General features: G+C 37.2%; 1 protein-coding gene across 1 annotated transcript in view; it reads right to left on the bottom strand.

Annotated features, from left to right (window-relative positions):
- Positions 1-2,785: 2,785 nt before the first annotated feature.
- Positions 2,786-18,583, bottom strand: part of LOC112160129 (sodium-driven chloride bicarbonate exchanger) — a gene marked incomplete in the record, with an annotated part of 52,062 nt that continues 36,264 nt past the window's right edge. The window contains 15 exon segments of the mRNA XM_024294508.2: positions 2,786-4,524; positions 7,436-7,549; positions 7,625-7,689; positions 7,765-7,887; positions 7,966-8,139; positions 8,247-8,315; positions 10,026-10,277; positions 10,345-10,506; positions 11,600-11,713; positions 13,494-13,655; positions 15,086-15,191; positions 16,301-16,546; positions 16,658-16,791; positions 18,134-18,308; positions 18,448-18,548. Of these exon segments, the coding sequence (XP_024150276.1) occupies positions 4,449-4,524; positions 7,436-7,549; positions 7,625-7,689; positions 7,765-7,887; positions 7,966-8,139; positions 8,247-8,315; positions 10,026-10,277; positions 10,345-10,506; positions 11,600-11,713; positions 13,494-13,655; positions 15,086-15,191; positions 16,301-16,546; positions 16,658-16,791; positions 18,134-18,308; positions 18,448-18,548 (2,073 nt within the window).

The following is an 18,583-nucleotide window of genomic DNA, read 5'->3' on the forward strand; positions in this document are numbered from 1 at the left end:
TACAAAATATTTAAACCATAAGTGAAATAAAAGCATTAGAACTCTCAGACTGTAATTTTTACAGGTTAATTATAAAAAAATGTAAATTTTTCTCAGGAAAGGTTTAGTTCTTTAATCCATGGACAACATTTAGACCCATATGTAAAAATGTATAACTAAACACCTTAATTTAATATTTTTTGAAAAAAGCATTTTTTTTTTTAACAATTGAAATGGTCAAAATAATCTTGTATGGTTCTGTACTAGAAAGTTGGATACAATCTGTCATGTTGGATGGCTGTTTTAGGCTCAGGTCAGCATAAGTGAAAACTATTAAACCATTTTGTGGACCTCAGACGTGCTTCGTCTAACTGTGCTTTATGATCCGGTAATGGTTTTATAACCAGAGTTAAACTGAAACCTTCTGACCTTGTGTTAGTACGGGTAAATGATCTGCAGCGGCTAGCAAGCACTTCTGAGTAATGGCTGCAACCAATCAGTCTACGGTGTGTTCCAAACGCATATGAAAATTGTATTTAGGTGTCAAAAAGATAAAATGATTTGTTTTTCAATTAAAGTCATGGATGATATTATGTCTCAGGGCTCTTTGGATCACTCACAATCTCAGACACCATTGATAATTAAAGGAAAAAAAAACACTAAAGAAAGATACTCCATATAATTAAGCAGACCAACATTCTCAAGCAATATGGGAAAGAAAATCTCTCTGCTGCTAAAAAGCGCGAAATAGTTGGACAAGATATAAAAACCTTGAATATTTCACTCAAACTTAGGTGTGATCATCGCACTATGAAGAGGTCTGTGGCTGATTCCGACAAACAGGTTCATGCAGATAAAAGCATTATGAGGAAAGGTTTCTGTCAGACAAATACATCTGATTTAGAGAGCAGCTGCTAAAATACCATTACAAAGCAGCATATTTGAAGCTGATGGTGTCTCTGAAGTCCCACAGACATCAAGGTGTAGGATTCTCCAAATAGGAATGTAAGAAAATATTGATTTATTGAGTTATCGCGATACTTTGGTGAAAATTGTTAGAGGTGTAAGAAAATAGCCCAATACGTTGTTCGGCAATAATTGGTAGGGGAGTAAAAAAATTATGATTCAGTGAAATATCCCAATACTTTGTCTGGTAAGAATCAATAGGGGTGTAAGAAAATGTTGATTTATAGAAAAATTGCGATACTACGATCTGGCGATATTTGGTAGAGGTGTAAGAAAATATTGATTCAGTGAATTATTGCAATACTACATCTGGCAATTGGTATTAGTGTTAGAAAATATCGATTCAGTGAGTTATTGGGATACTTCATCTGACGATAATTGGTAGGGGTGTAAGAAAATATCGATTCAATGAAATTATCGCGATACACTGGCAATAATTGTTAAGGGTGTAATTAAATATTGAGTTAAAGAATTATTGCGAGACTTCGTCTTGCGATATTTGGTAGCGGTGTAAGAAAATGCTTATTCAATAAATTATTGTAATACTTGGTCTGGCAATAATTGGTGGGGGGTAAGAAAATATTGATTCAGTTAATTATTGCGATACTTCGTCTGGCAATAATTGTTAAGGGTGTAAGAAAATATTCAGTGAATTAGTGCAATACTTCGTCTTGCGATATTTGGTAGCAGCGTCAGCCACTAATTGGTGGTGGTGGGGGGTAAGAAAATATTGATTCAGTGAGTTATTGCAATAATTTGTTGTTGATAATTGGTAAGGGTGTGAAAAAATATTGATTCAGTAAATTGTTGCAAAATTTCATCTGGCAATAATAGTTTCAACTTAAAATGCGCCCAAGACAATATTTAATTAGATGTTAAACTTAAACCTCAACTGCACAGCACACTCTTAGATCATCTCTACGCCGCATCAAAACAAAACAAGATCTCGTAAGAACCATTTTGTGATTTATGCCAACCCTATGTGGACTCAGATGTAGTGCTGTAGTGCAGACCGTCTGAAAGAAGGAAAAAAAAAAGCATCTTGAAGCGCCCCTTCAGCCTGCCACACAGCTTCATCCCACTGGAATGTTTCTAGAAAGCCTCTCTTCAAGCACCTGAACCGTTTTAAAAGTACCGGCTTGGCTAAATAGCAATGTTAGAAACGATTCACTTTATGTTCTCAACCACGCATGAAATATTACTAGTTAAGGTGCATTTATTAATGGAGAGTTATTTTCCCACGCAGAAAACATTTCAGGAGTGAAAGTTGAGAAAATATTTCCTAAATTAATTAAAGAAAAGCATCAGGAATCTGCGTAGATAAAAGCAACTATTATGTGTATGATACAGTTACAGTGTTTAATGTTCTGATTATTAAAACAATCTCATTGTAAATGTACAGGTAAAGGTGCATGCAGGAAAGTTTTTATAAAGTCATAATAAAAAACAAAAATGGAAACATTGTCTCTGGTACCGTCTTGTGATATATAATGAAACATATCGTGATACGCGTTGTATCGCTAGACTCTTTCAAATACTGACCCCTAATTCCAGAGGCTAGCAGTTACATGTGCTATAAATCCCATGGTAACATACTTTTGACAAACATTTCCCTGTGGTATTGATTTTTGTTTTAAATATTGAGTAAAAAGCACTAACCTTTGCACACAACTGCCTGCAGACGGGTTCTAGGGGCCGGCTGTCGTCTTACTTTTGACGTCCCGCAATTTCACACAAACAAAAAAGACCTACGGTGGAAGCAACAAAGTCAGCAGCATTTCAACTTGTTTGCACTTCAGTTTGTTCATGGTAAAAAGAAAAACATGAGTAAAGAAAGCAGTTCCAGCTGTTTAATATCTTTATTTATGCTCTCCCGCGTGTGCCAGTTTATTCTCATGAAAACAAATCACAATTGCACAACAGTTCTGAACTAATAGTTCTCTATACAGGTGATTTAAATAATTACAGAAAATGTCCATCTACTACTACCAAATTTAAGGCAGAATTTCCCGCTCCGCTGGTCAAAAACATTTGATAATCGATATAACTTTTTTGACCGATTTTAAGTTCCTTTAAGTAAGAGTCAATACTTTAAACAATGGGAAAGTTACATCTACAAGAAAAATATGAATTTAAACACCATGTTAGTAATATATTAGTAACATTTACATGAATAAAATATACTATGTCATTTACATTAAGACTCTTTTCCATTTATTTGTTCCCCTTCCCCCCCTCCCCCCAAAAAAAGGATTATTGCATCTCTAGAAGTACTCACGATCCTGCAGCGAGTTTCGTCATCATGCAGGCGTTTTCTTTAAAACAAACAATTAGCTTCAGATGCTAACATACTAGGGGTTGTTTGGAGAGGAGTTCACATGTTTGTTGATGACGACGAGAACATAGGAGGAAAACATGGAGCCTCTAAACAAACAAACACCCAACAAGCTTTTGTTTTTGTTGTTGTTTTTTCCTAAAAGCCAAGGCGCTAGCGGTAGCTAAAAGCTACCAAAATATGCTGCCATGCTAGCTACGTTTTTCAGTGAAGCTACCCCTGAAAAATACTACAATCAAAAGGAATTTTTTGGGATTTAAAAAGCTGCTAATGTGCTTTTTTTCTTTTTAAAGAAAAAAAAATGCTCTTTAGTAGCTGTGCAGAAAAATTAGAAGCTAATGCTAGCAAGGAATGATTTTGCGCCAAATTAGCAGTGTGTTTAAAACAAAAACAAAAAGGGAAATGTTATTTAGCCAGTATTAATACTTTAAAGAAAAGTTAAAGAAGCTAGCAATTTTAATTGTACGTAGACAGTCAATTTTTTTTTTCATTTAGTGCTAAAGCAGCGACGCGAAAATTTCCCATAAAGTCAAAACGACTCGCTGGGGAAAAGCGCGACTCGAGGAAAGACATTCAAAATGTGAAACGGCAATGGAGAAGACTCGAGACTTGTTCACCGACACGGAAACATTTAGATTTACAGAATACATCAAACTTAATACTTTTAAAGTAACTGGATTAACTCTCTTTAAATGCCAGTGGGATTAATCCGTATTAGCAAATACTAGCTTGTCTATTGCGAGGCTAATCGTAGCTACGTAAAAATCGATTTGTGGTCCATTTTAGGCAGGTTTTTAAAACTTCTGATGTTGAAAAAATATAAAAAACGTACAAAGTAGAAAGAAAAAAAAGACTTTAAAAACTGGACTTATTGGCCCTAAGCAGGTAGAGTTCTGGCTGCTGCTGAGATCAAACACCGATAAGAGTATATATAGAAAAAGAACATCCATGTGTTTTCTTGTGTAAATGTGGTTTCTAGAACAGTTGCTTTACAGGACCTTCACATAGACTTACATGACGAAAAGAAATAAATAAAAACACAGTGTAGCACAGTACGAAAGGTGATTACGTGTGGCACGGAATAGTGGTTTTATTAATTTTTTTGTGTTTTGTTGTTTTTTTTTATTGATGAACCCGCTGACAGCACAGCGTCACCACCAGTGTGTCATCACAAACTCGTCTCCCTGTCCAAGCTCTTGTCGTGTTTTCGTCGCTTGTGTCGCTTTTCGCCATCTCTGGCGCAACTGTACGCGGGAAAAAGAAAAAAAAAAAAAAGACATGAAAACGCAATGAAAAGACACGTAAAAAGAGGGTCAGTAACATGCCTGTAGGCTAATATTAAGGCGTTTCCACACAGCAGGATGGAAGAGTTCAGCGTTCTCTAGTGTAGTGAAGTGTAAAGACCCACTCAGATTATCTTTATCTTTAATTTTTATACAAATTCAGAAAACCCGCCATTTTCTAGGACATAGTGTCTGCAGAGAGGCAGTATGTCAGGGGTGTCAAATTTAATCGCACAAGGGGCAAAAATCCATAACACACATTAGGTTGCAGGCCGAATAAACATTTATTTAACACTATAAAGTGAAATTTTTAAAACTTTAAAACTGTAAATTTTTAACACACATTATGAACTAGATAGATAGCATTACCTGCAATAATGTTAGTGGGAATGCTGATAGCTGAAGATGCTGAAATTGATAGCTAAAAACACTGAAGCTGGTAGCTGAAGATGCTGAAATTGACAGCTAAAAACACTGAAGCTGAAGATGCTGAAATTGATAGCTAAAAACACTGAAGCTGAAGATGCTGAAATTGATAGCTAAAAACAATGAAGCTGAAGATGCTGAAATTGATAGCTAAAAACACTGAAGCTGATAGCTGAAGATGCTGAAATTGATAGCTAAAAACACTGAAGCTGGTAGCTGAAGATACTGAAAGTGATAGCTAAAAACACTGAAGCTGAAGATGCTGAAATTGAAAGCTAAAAACACTGAAGCTGATAGCTGAAGATGCTGAAATTGATAGCTAAAAACACTGAAGCTGGTAGCTGAAGATACTGAAATTGGTAGCTAAAAACACTGAAGCTGAAGACACTGAAATTGATAGCTAAAAACACTGAAGCTGAAGATGCTAAAAGTGAAAGCTAAAAACACTGAAGCTGATAGCTGAAGATGCTGAAATTGATAGCTAAAACACTGAAGCTGAAGATGCTGAAATTGATAGCTAAAAACAATAAAGCTGAAGATGCTGAAATTGATAGCTAAAAACACTGAAGCTGATAGCTGAAGATGCTGAAATTGATAGCTAAAAACACTGAAGCTTATAGCTGAAGATGCTGAAATTGATAGCTAAAAACGCTAAAGCTGATAGCTGAATATGCTGAAGTTGATAGCTAAAAACACTGAAGCTGGTAGCTGAAGATGCTGAAATTGATAGCTAAAAACACTGAAGCTGAATATGCTGAAATTGATAGCTAAAAACACTGAAGCTGAAGATGCTGAAATTGATAGCCGAAAACACTGAAGCTGAAAACACTGAAGCTAATAGCTGAAAATGCTGAAACTGATTGCCAGCTAAAATATTAGCTAAATGCCGAATTAGTCTAGAAAAAAAAAGAAAAAAATCTTAAGAGTAGCTACAACAGCTAGCATGTGGCTGAAAAAAAAGCATAACTTCAAAATAGCCTAAAAAATTGAAAAAGCCTAAATTAGCCAAAACAGCTAGCGTGTAGCTGAAATATGAGCTAAACTCCAAAATTAACACAAAAAAATTGAAAAAAAAATCTAAATTAACCAATACAGCTAGCTTGCAAATATTAGCCTAACTCCAAAACCGTCTAAAATATGTAAAAATAAAAAATAAAAACAGCTAGTATGTAGCTGAAATATTAGCTAAACTGAAAAACTGCCTGCAAAATTGAAAAAACTTTAGTTAACCATAACAGCTAGCATATTAGCTGAACTCCAAAATAGCCTAAAAATTCTTAGTAAATGCAAAACTATTCAAAATAGCTAGCATAATGCCAATTTTTAAAACTTTAAAACTGTCATTTTTTTAACATAATTATGAATAATAAAAAGGTGGGAATATTATTCCAGAATAAATCAACTTAAACCTTAAATAACTTTCAAAAAAGCCTAATTTTAAAAAAGTTATACAAGTTAGAAATAAGCACAAGATAACATTGTGCCATTAATAAAAATAAAGTAAAATGCTCTGGAGGGCCGGATAGAATTACTTGACTTTGACACATGTGCAGTAGATCCTTATAATTCACTTAGAAGGAATTTGGGCAGGTGGTGTGGAGCAACCCCACCCCCCTTCCCATTACTGAGAACGCTCTACTTGAATATTTGCTCATTGAGGCCTATTTATAAGAGCAAAACACTACTGCCTAGTTTATAAAAATGTAAAGTGTTGAGCAGCTGGAGAGGCGTTCCGCCTCCAATTCTCGGACCACTCCGGCTTACTTTCACCGCTGTCTATCATCAGAAAAATACCACAAGAACATGATAAAAACACAATTTTCATCAGAGTGGGTCTTTAAACCTTAAATGGGCAACACTAGGCACCAAATCTTATGATTCTTTTTTTTCCCCACAAACTTTGAATTTTATTTGTTAATTAAAGTTAGGAAGTAAAGCTTACAGATCTTCCTGTTAGGACCTGAACTAAACCTCACCGCTGCGTGGAAACGTCACATTGAGGCTCATTTCTGTTTGATCTACGACATGCTACGGTCACATTCAACACTACCAGACATCTCTTTGAACATGCAAAACTAATCCACACGTATTTACTCAACCAGATCCACCTTCAGTCACTGTGTCGCTAGCTGTTTCTGCACAAACACACTTCTCCTCTAAGACCAGACTGTGCATGCCGACCGGGACCGCTGGGAACAGCTTACCTTTGGGGTATCAGCTTCTGAGAGGTTAGGAAGGGGAGCTTTAGGGGTGGGGTTGGGGTGGAGCGAAAGAAGCAAGCAGGACATACTAGGTTAGTCTACACACTGGGAAATCAGCAGCGGCATGAATATTTCCTGGAAAAAGTGGATAAAGCAGAACAGTAAACACTGCGGCTTTAGGAGCATTGGTGAAGCCGTCGGGGGGGTGGGGGGAGGTGGGTGCGTGGTGTGGAGGTGAGGCTCACCTTTTGGTGCTTGGTTCCTTTTTGGCGCTCTCGGCTGGATTGACGCTCTTCCAGACGTTCCCGAAAGACCCTTTGGACATCTCGTCGGTGATGTTCACCGTGGCTGGGTCACTCCTTCAAAAAAAATATATCGGAAAAGGTTCTAGAGCTTTCATGGTCGGCGCCACTTGAGGAGCATTTGGTACTTACTTGTAGTGTCCCTCTAGCGGTACTTGAACAATACCTTCTTCCTCTGCTATGATACTGTGCTCCTCCTGTTAAAAAAACGGGAATCATTTCCAGCAGGAGCAGAAACTTTACCCATTTAAAGCTGCGTTTTGCTACTGCACCTCCTCTGCGGCATCCTCCAGCTTCTTCTTCTTCCACTCCGGCATCAGGTCGTCCAGCCAGCTCAACTCCCTCTTGGTAAAGATTAAATCCAGCAGCTTACGAATAAACACCAAAGCTAAAACCTAAAGAGGCAAAAATGTATCAAATCAAGGCTGTAAAAAGACGACTAATTGTGAAAAAAAAAAAAAAAAAATTGTTACCATCATAGGGAAAACGATGGCAGCTCTGGAGGTCTTTATGACCCAGAGGAGGACCAGGCAGCTGAGCTGGACGATGGTGAACAGGTGCACCTTTCGGAGCGGGACGTGGCGCAGGTAGATGAAGTCGGGCTGGTGTTTGGCTGGCATGCCGAAGAGCCGGAGACGGTCGAAGAACTTCACAGGAAAAAAAAAATAAATAAATAAATAAAAAAATCACATTGTTTTCGTTTATGGTTGAAATAAAGGAGCTAAAAATAATCCGAGATTAGATGCAAACTCACCTGAATGCCTCGAAGTGAGGACGCCCCCATGTACAGGAAAACGCCGTACAGCACAGGCATGGGGATAAACTGTAAGAAAACAGTTAAGAACTTTAAAAACTACAAAAATTCCTATAGAGAGAGTTCATAAACAGTTATAGAAAAGCTAATAAAAGACAAAAAAGAATAGTGGCAAATAATAACAAAAATTAAGAGTATTACTTTATTTAAGTCGCTATGAATCAGCAAAAGAAAAATGTAAAAACGGTTACATTTGTTACGTAGAAAATATTGCATCCCCTAGTAGATGACTAGATTCATGTACGTGTTTGTACACGTAGCCCCAATATTGCTGTGAGGGGCTGTAAGCTAGCAGGAGAGCATGATGTAAACAGAGACCTCTCAAAAACAAGGAGGGGAATGGTGGCGCTCTGCAGAAACTATGTCCTAGAAAAGGACACATGTTTTTAGGGTTTGGCTAAAAAAAAAAAAATCATAATTATAGTTAAAGACCACTGGGATCGCTTTTAGAATAGATGACTGGAGAATTCAGCTGTATTATTATCCACTTGAGTAAGATAATGGAGTGAAAAACTACAAAATAAAAGCTTTGTTTGTTGTTTCAACCCTTTAATGCCCGTTGTCTCAAATATGTGACAAACCACTACAAAATGACATAAATGTAGCCTCTACTTGAAAGCAACAATGCAAGTTTTTTTTGTGTTAAGTGTTAAGATCCTATATTATAAATATAAAATATATAGTAATAAATATATGTTTTTTTTTTAAACAGAATGTTTTTATAAGCCTTTATTAAAGTAAGTTTGTGACGTCCTATCATTTAAAATAATTTCATTCAATTTTATTTATATAGCCCAATAATGGCAGAAAAAAACATTCAAGTACAAAACATTAAAGAGCCATGTTATGCAAAACTGATCTTTTTTTAGCTTTGAAGTGTATTATAATGCTATTTCATCACGAAAAATAACCCCAAAGCCGTGTTTTGCTCAATTCACGGCCTCCTGATTCACAAAAACGACCAGGTTCTCACATTGTGACATCACAAAGAGAGGAACAGCCCCTTTCAGGAAGAGTCTCCGCTCCCAGGCTGACACATCCACTTTTTCCGTAGAGCTAGCAGTAATCGGCAAAATGCTTTCTTTTCATAGGCAAAAGTTTGAATGTTGTTTATTTTCATGCCGGCGAGGACGGATTTAGGACGACGTCATGAAAGGAGCGAAAGGCGGAGCCTCAGAGATCGAGTCGCCTTCTTCCGGATAGGAAAAGAGTTTAGAAAAATACCTCAAATTTCATTTAAATATGTGTTCTTTAGTGTTCTAAAAGTAATATATGATGATTTATGGATATAGTTTACTCTAAAAGGTATAAGATTTGCATGGTATAGGCCCTTAAAATTGATTTAGTATACAATTAAAAATACACTATATATATTTTTAATCAGTTTCCAGATGTTTTCATCATATTCTTGTCAATATGAACTTGAAATTAGATTTTTTTCTCAACCAATATGATTTTTTAAAAATCTTTAAAGACCCAAAAACTCAGACTTTATGCTGATGATCAAAGTTTTTACGTACCAACAAAATGTGACACTTTAGACCTTAGATGAAGAGATTTAAATGGGATTAAAAAGAACAACTATTGTGCACTCCAGCATAGATAATCCAAAACTACTAAAGTTTATATTTAATGCTATATAACCCCCTCAAAGAGCATAGGGTCAACTAAAAGACTATTTCTGTCTCCAGGTCAGAAAAGGTCCCCAAAATATCGGACCTTTAACACGGAGGTCATGAAGACGGAGCAGCCCATCAGGGTGAAGATCATGAGGCCGGTGAAGCGCTGCTCCCGGATCCCCAGGAACTTAGGCTGCTCTCCGGGGGCGGAGCACTCCGACTCCAGCTTCAGGCTGTTCACGTGGGAGATGGAGAGCACGGTGGCGGCCACGAACCACGGCAGGCCCATCACGGAGCACACGCCCAGCATCACCCCCACCACGAACAGATCCAGGTGGTAGCCACAGCCTTTCTGTGAGAACATAAAAAAAAAAACATTAGAATTAGTGGAAATGACGAAGATCAAACAAACGAAGTACCTTCAGCTTGTGCTCCTTCCGGTTGATGATAACTGCTGTGATCTGCTGGTCCATGAAGATGAGGATGGTGCAGAGCAACGCCGGGATGAAGGTGATGATGGTGGTCCACCAGGGGTTGGGCCCCACAGGGTTTATTACCCAGCCCCGGTCGTCCCGAGTCGGCTGAAAAGACACAAAAACCAAGATGTGATTGTTGCTACAAAGAATGATTTTTCTATTGTAAAACTGTTCCCTGTGATCTTTTAATTTTGTTGTTTTTAGCTAAAATCAAAAACCTTTTGTCGTTTTTTAAGACATATTTATGCATAGCACCAGTAGCTTATTAGAAATAAAATTCTGGATTGTGGACCGGACTGTAGACCCCCTTTCTGTCGCTGAGAGCTCTGTTAGCACACTCACGCGAGGGATTATAGCCTTGAGCTAACATTATAACAAACAAGGTTGGATCAATCCAGTGGTCCGGTTCTGAGCCAGAATCGCAATTCGCTAAAGCGTTGAACGCTCATCATGTCTCACACACCCAAGTTTAGCCCGCCCGTTTCAGTTTCTGCGACTTTAGTCTGAGCATTTTCGAGCATCCGGTTTTCATTTAGTCCTGATGAAATAAGAAAGAATTAAGGAATATTCAGACACGGCGTTTTAATCGTAAATTATTTTATATAGGTCGTCTATTATAGGAAAAAAATGCTACAATAACATGCTAAAAACACAAAAGAGACGAGTCACAACCGCACTTAGGCTATGTTCACCACTAACAATGACAATAAATAAATGTCTACTTATCATTTCAAATAAAATGAGTTATGCATAAAAAATGAGTGACCATTGAACATTTGTTCCCAGCTAAACCAGGACAAACTTTGACCAATGAGGGACAATATTTGGCACTGACACAATGAAACTCAAATTCTCAGAGTGTAGCGGGTCTATCTGGTCACACAAGCCTGATGAAGTCGGTGTTTGTTTTTCAAGTAAAGATAAACCAAGTCCACTCTTCTGACATGATGGTGATCCATTTCTACCATTGCAATTGAGCCATTTTGCAACTAAGATTTGTACCGCTTCAACTAAGCCTCATCCAACTGTAGATTGCAGACATGAAATAGTAAACAGTAGAAAAGAAAAAAGAAGTAGCCCCTCCCTGCTTGCTTAGTGTGAACACTGTGAGCTAAACAAATGCCCATGTAGTATCAAGATCGTAGACCGCTCAGTGAACCAATGTTGTTTGCTATGATCTGTCGACTGCAGCACTTACTTTGAACTTGTTTGGGACCTGCAGCTTCGGTGAAGGGATTCCCAAAGCGTAGTCTACTAACACCATGGTGAGAATGGTGATGAAGACTGCAAAGTCGCTGATGATAGCTCTCACCTGGAACAAAAAAACAAACCTTGAAGACTCCAAAAACATCTACTATGCCTTAAAAAGTAGAGACGGTATACAATTTCCTGAATCTAAACTATTCTTCTGCATCAAGGTTTCTACCAAAAACTTCCTCCATCTTGACCTAAAATTCAATTTTGCTGCATCCTGATAGAAACGTGTAACAGTCCGACTTCTGTCAGAGGAACTACAATTAATAGTTTTTTTTAATATATAAGAAAGCACATTTTTGTGTAATAGTTCACAACTTGATGAAATTATTGCTTAAAAAACAGCATTTTAAAAACTTTAGTAAATGAATCAGTGGTTTGTCTGCATTTATTTTGAAATAGAAAGAAAGACTTTTTTTTTTTTTTTTATCCAACCCTTCCATGACATTTTTCACCACCAGGAGGCGATGGTGTAACAGAGCAGTGCGCCAACATCACGCCACATATTACACTCATATGTGTCATGGTCACATGAAACATAGAAATGCTTCACCTAGAAATGTTACAGACTGCAGCAGTATTTCAGTGCCTCTGCATGACCAGTAGGTGGCAGCAAAAGCTAAAAAAGAGCCACTGCAGTCATACTTTACTATAGGAAGTAATCAATTGAAAATGTTCTCATTAAAGTGAACCCTAAAGTAAAATTTTTACATAAAATGCTTTTAAAAATGTTTGAAAATAATTTAAATGAATTTGAAGAAGTCTCTGTATGCAGGACAAAGAACATCACTGTTGTTTGAGCCACCAAACAGCATAAAAAAAGTATATAATTATAATAGAAAATGCTGCACATGCTCAGTTATTCTTAAAAACTAATTTGCTGTTGCATTGTCTGCACAGATCCGAAAACAGGCCCTAGCTCATCTCAGACCGGCTCTGGAGTCGAACTGACAATTGTGTTTTGTAAAGCATGGATGCCATGGCGACAAGGAGAAAATAAAAAAAATCTGCTGCCATGGAAATGCAATTTTTCTACGCCTGGAGTCAGTGTGTGTGTAATGAGATCATTAAAGCTTCATTCTCCCTATAATTTAAAACATCCAATTGTTGACATAATGAAAAATTGAATAGTTTTTGTTTATTCTGCATACTCGGAAATATTTGAAGTGGTTTTTGTATCTGTAGATGTAGCCTAAACTTTCTTTTCTGGCCCCGGCTATGAAGTCTTTAGGGCAGATTTACAAGACTCAAGAGACAGAAGATGTGCAGTATCATTTCATAAAATTGCCTTTGATTTTGTAACTTAAGAAAATTAATATTTTATTTTTTTATTTAAAAAGACATACAAATATTTAATGTTCCACTCTTGCCATCTTTTGATCTATTTTAAAAGCGTTCCCAGCTGTCTTTTAGTTAGAATTATGCTGATTTTAGCCAAAATCAGAAAGGGCAACCCCGCCCCCCCTTCCCTTCCCTGTTGCTGAGAGCTCTCTGTTTACAGGCTCTCCCGCTGTACATGGATCTACTCGTCCCAGCGTACTTTCTACATCACAAATATGATCTTTTCCAACTGATTTTTTTCTTCTGCTTGTGATTTGCAACAATTTGAATTAAGAAATACTCTTAATCTTGATCTTAATTTTCTACATAAATGTCCTATATCATGAGAAAAAAACAAACCCATATCACAATATATATCTCTTTCGCATGAAAAAACCTATATTGTGATATATATGAAATAAAAAAAATTATATCCTGAAATGAAAAATTCAACATCACCCAGCCCTACCCCTCAAAGGTGCTTCTTTATCCGTTCCCCGTGAACCCGTCCGACGTACCTTAGTGGGGAAGTAACGGCTGGTCTTGAACTCCTTCAGGAAGGCAGACATGAAGACGGTGGAGAAGAAGAGGATGACGCACCAGAAGAGCACGTCTGGGATGAAGGGGCCGTGGGGGCCGCAGGCGCTCCCTTCGAAGTGTCCGTGCAACATTTCGCACTCCTACTGGCCCCGGAGGACACGCCGCCGCCAGGGGACGAGTCGAATGAATGACAGTGAAGCAGGAACGGGGATGATGATGCGAATAAAAATGATTAGAGTGATGATGGAATTAGGAGGAAGGAAGAGTCAAAGATAAATTAGCAAAGTCTGAAGGAAGTTTATTTTTCACATGAGGATTAATTCATAGGAATATTTTTTTAATTTTTGGCAGCTTTTTCTTTAAACCTTTAAGCCAAAAAAGCAAAGACAAACTGCAAGAAATGAACCCAACTTTATATGACACCACCCATAACGTTTAGCTTCCGTACCCATCAACTTTAGAACTGTTTTATCTATTTTAAAGCTTTTGTATGTAAGCCAAAAATGCCCGACTCAACTTTTTAAAATTGTTTTCTTGTGATAACAAGATAGTGGATCTCGTTATCACAAAAATCAAAAACTAAATTGGTTTCCTCCTGATAACGAGATGGTGGATCTCATTTTCACAAGAAAACAGTCAAAAACTAAATGAGTTTTTTCCTGATAATGACGAGCTAAATCTAGTTTTTACTGATAACGCGATAGTGGATATCATTATCACAAGAAAACAAATAAAAAAGGTAATTTGTTTTCTCCCGATAACAAGACAGTGGATATCGTTATTATAAGAAACAAACAAAAACAACATTTGTTTTCTCCTGATAATGAGATTTTGGATCTCATTATCACAAGAAAAAAGCTGATAAAGGACATTTGTTTTCTCCTGATAACTAGATAGTGGCTGTCCTTATCACAAGAAAATGATCATAAAGAAGATTTGTTTCCTCCTGATAACGAGACAGTGGGTATCATTATCACGAGAAAACAATCAAAAACAAAATTTGTTTTCTCCTGATAACAAGATGGTGGATGTCATTATCACAAAAGAACAATCAAAAATGAAATATGTTTGTTTTGATAATCAGATAATGGCTAACTTTATCATAAAGAAAACTATTACAAACAAAATTAAATTTATTTGATAATGAGATTGTGGATATCGTTATCAGAAGAAAACTATCGAAAATGAAATTTGTTTTCTTATGATGATGAAATAGTGGCTATCGTTATCACTAAAAAATAATCAAGAGTGAAATTTGTTTTGTCCTGATAACGAGATAGTGGATATTGTTATCCCAAGAAAACCATCAAAAATAATATTTGTTTTCTACTGATAATGAGATGGTGAATCTCATTATCACAAGAAAACCTTAAAAAACATATATTTTTTCTCCTGATAATGAGATGGTGGATATCATTATCACAAGAAGACAATCAAAAACAAAAATTGCTTATCAGGAGATAACGAGATAGTGGATATTTCTATTACAAAAAAAACAATCACTTTTTTTTTTCTCTGATAACAGATGTTTTTATAATTTTTTTCTGACTATTACAAATGGATCCCTTACCTTTACATCCAGTGAGGTCCAGTTGACCTCTGAGGCTGTGATGTTCCTCTCCTGCCAAAAATGCAGAGTCTCATTGCTCGGGGAATGTGGCTCTTCACACAAACACCTAATGAGGAGAAATATATATAATTTAAACTTATTTGAGAGACTCTGCTGCACATTAGGAGCAAAAAAAAGTTATGAACGGAAAAAATTCTGAATTAAAATGAATCTGATGACTTTTGGCTTTCACAGCCACATCCTCAAAAAGTAAAATAATTCGTTTTTTTTTTACATCTTCAGTAAACATTAAGTTTATTCAGCATTTAAGAAAGTCCCACTGATCATATCTTTTGATCCATTTTTAAAGTATTTTAGTCACGATTATGCCGATTTTAGCCAAAACTATAAAAATCTTTTTTTCTGCAGAGAGGCGGTAAATTCGCCTCAGAATTGCCTCATTGGTGCAGAGCAACCATGGCACCCGTCCCGTGGAGGGGAGTAGGGAACTTGTTGGCTTGCGTCAATAATTTTCTACGTCACAAATACAATCTTTTAGCAAACAGCTTTTTTTTCTGCTCTCGATTCACAGTTTGAGTATAATAAAGGCTCAGAAATTAAAATTTGAGCTTAATTTTCTTTATAATATGTCCCCCATCATTAGAAAAATGCCACAAGAAAATCTTTAAAACACTACAAACACAATTTTCATCAGAGTAAGTCTTTAAATGTGGATCATAAGTCATTTTTGAATTAAAAGTGGTCTTTTTTAATATCTATAAATATCAGTTTAATCTTTGTTATATAATTAGCTTGGTGACAATTTGGTCAATAGTATATCTATCCAAATGTCGATTTTTTGTATCAGAAAGAGGCCACTTTTACTTTCAAACTGTATAAAAATCCGTCAATGTCCAACATATATTATCTTTTTTTATTCTCCAAAATTAAAGATAGTATTTTACTTATGTGCTGGACTACTTTTCCAACAGTGCACATCTGATGATGGATACTGAAGCACAGAACTTTTGCTATACTACACCCCCATCTGTGGTTTTATTACAGCAAAGTACATTAACATGTTTATACTGGCCTAAAGAAAGCTTTTAAGGTCACATGAGCTGCAATATTTGACAAAATAGGAGCTCAGCTAACCCTTAAAAACATGTAAATTATCTGTTATGTTTAAGTGATACCTAAATTAACATTAAAAGTAGCCCCCATTCTTGGACTTGCCAGTATTGCGTGAGTTTCTGCAGGTTGTTGTTTTTGTTGATGGGATAGTGCACCCCCAGGTGAACCAGCTTCTCCAGAGCCTCGTAGATGAAGATAATGCAGATCAGGGCGGCGAAGGCTTCCTCAGTGAAGCGTGTGATGTAGCAGACGAGGGAGCTGGCATCTGTGGCCACCAGCAGCAGACACAGAAAGGCCGTCCACAGGCCGATGCAGGCCCTCAGGGAGAGGTAGGAGAGCCCGTACTCCCTGAAACACACACAAAGATGGTGGTGGCCTGAATACTGCAGCGCTAACACCCACAGCTGATCTCTAAAAACAGATGTGCCAAACACACACACGCACAAAATAAGAGCGTACTTGCAAAACTTGAAGAGGATCTTCTCAAAGACGAGGACAGGCCCTGTGCTGCCCAGGATGGTGAGAGGCTGACCAGCGAACAGCGAGTAGGCGATTCCAGTCATGGACGCCCCAAACAGCGATTCAATAGCACTCTGTAACCATAAACGATTGTGTTCTGATCTTATCAGTCACTTCAGTTCATTTAACTTCATTCAAAAAGCAAATCAGTGCCTTCAAAGCCCAACACACTCAAGGATGGACCCACAACATTAAAAAAATCATAAAAAAGCTTTATTTATTGTCAAATGTCTAACACAAACATGTCATATCATTCAATGTGGATTAAATTTTAAAAAAATACTAAAATTACTTTGAAAGAACTACTAGATTTAGGCCATAGACATAGACATAGAAAAACACATTTTCAATTAAAAATGCCAACAAAAGGAAAAAACAGTGGACCAAACACAGTGCTTTGGTGTACACCAATTCTGATTATATCATGAGAGACTCAAATACATCTTTACATTTGAGATGTATAAGATAATGATGATTTAAAATTGATCTAATGTGGTTTATTTAAAATTCTAAAAGTATAAAAGTATTTTACCAAACAAGGTAAATCAAGGAAATTTCTCTTTTAAACAGTTGTAAACTTTTTCAAACTATCGGAAAGCAAATTTACTGGCAAGGGATATACAGTAACAAATGTATATTAAATTTTGACACAGTGAGGAATGACCTGGGATTTTGTGAATTTAAAAATGTTTAGATGTATGCTAAAAGTTCATCTCATCCCTAATTTTGGGATCCATAAAAAACCTACACATTCTCACTCCCAACTTTTGACATTTAGGGTGTCAAAACGCTTCATTTTTTGAAAGGCTGGCTTTTCCTATTAAATCATGGATCCACAACCTCTGGGGCGCGAACCGCTAACCGGTCCAAGGGCTGCTTGGTACCAGACCACAGATGCTAATAAGGGATCCCCAACCCTCCACATGAGGACAGGTACCGGTACCCTAACCCAGTGCTGGTTCTGGGTCCGGTTCCACATCCCGAGAGTTGGGGACACGTGATTTAAGGGAAACAGCCACCACGTCAAAAACTGACGAGATGGGAACACCCAAAATGTCAAAAAGTGGGGGCCCCAGACATTAAAGATTCGGCCCTCGAGGCTCAACTTTGACGCAAACAAAGCTGAGAAACACAAACGGGAACCTCAATAACTATAGAAACAATCATGACTTTGATCAGATCAAATGCAATTGTTCTGTAATCCACTTTTGCAGAAGAGAATTGTAATCGATTGAAAAAATATGTCAATTTTCCTTAATCGTACACATAAATGAGTTAATAATATTTAATATATTAATTAAGCAATAAATATATATACACATAACTTCAGCTTCAATGAAAAAAAGCTTTAAACAAATTCTCCCACATATTCTCCTATTGGAACTGCTACCATCAGAGTATCAAAGAGCTTCGTACCACTCGGCCCTCCGTGGCCTCACCCAGCAGCCCTCCAAAGGTGATCACAGGTGACATGCAGGCGCAGTAAAGGAACAGGAAAGAGGCCAGACACTGAAGACTGATGGCGTCTGTATAGTCAGAAAGGTAGTGAGGGGCCTTTCGCTTAATGTCCAAGATGAAACCCCCGAAGAACCTGCAGCAAAAGGAAAATTTTAGGGCTTCCATAAAACATATCTCCTATGGGAAGGTTTAAGGAAACAACTAAACCTGTAGGTGTCCACAGGTACAGTATAAATAAGTTATTCAGCCTCTATTTGACCTGGAACACTCACCTCCCAGTACGCTGAAGCTCAGGACCTCCATGACCTCCGTGTTCCTCAGACTCTCCCAGATCTGTCACTCCGTTGGGAACAGGGGGAATCTTCCGCTTTTCCTGTGAAGTTAAGATCACTGTCACCATCGATCCCC

This window comes from Oryzias melastigma, linkage group LG2, assembly GCF_002922805.2.
Source record: "Oryzias melastigma strain HK-1 linkage group LG2, ASM292280v2, whole genome shotgun sequence".
In the NCBI taxonomy this organism is placed as follows: domain Eukaryota; kingdom Metazoa; phylum Chordata; class Actinopteri; order Beloniformes; family Adrianichthyidae; genus Oryzias; species Oryzias melastigma.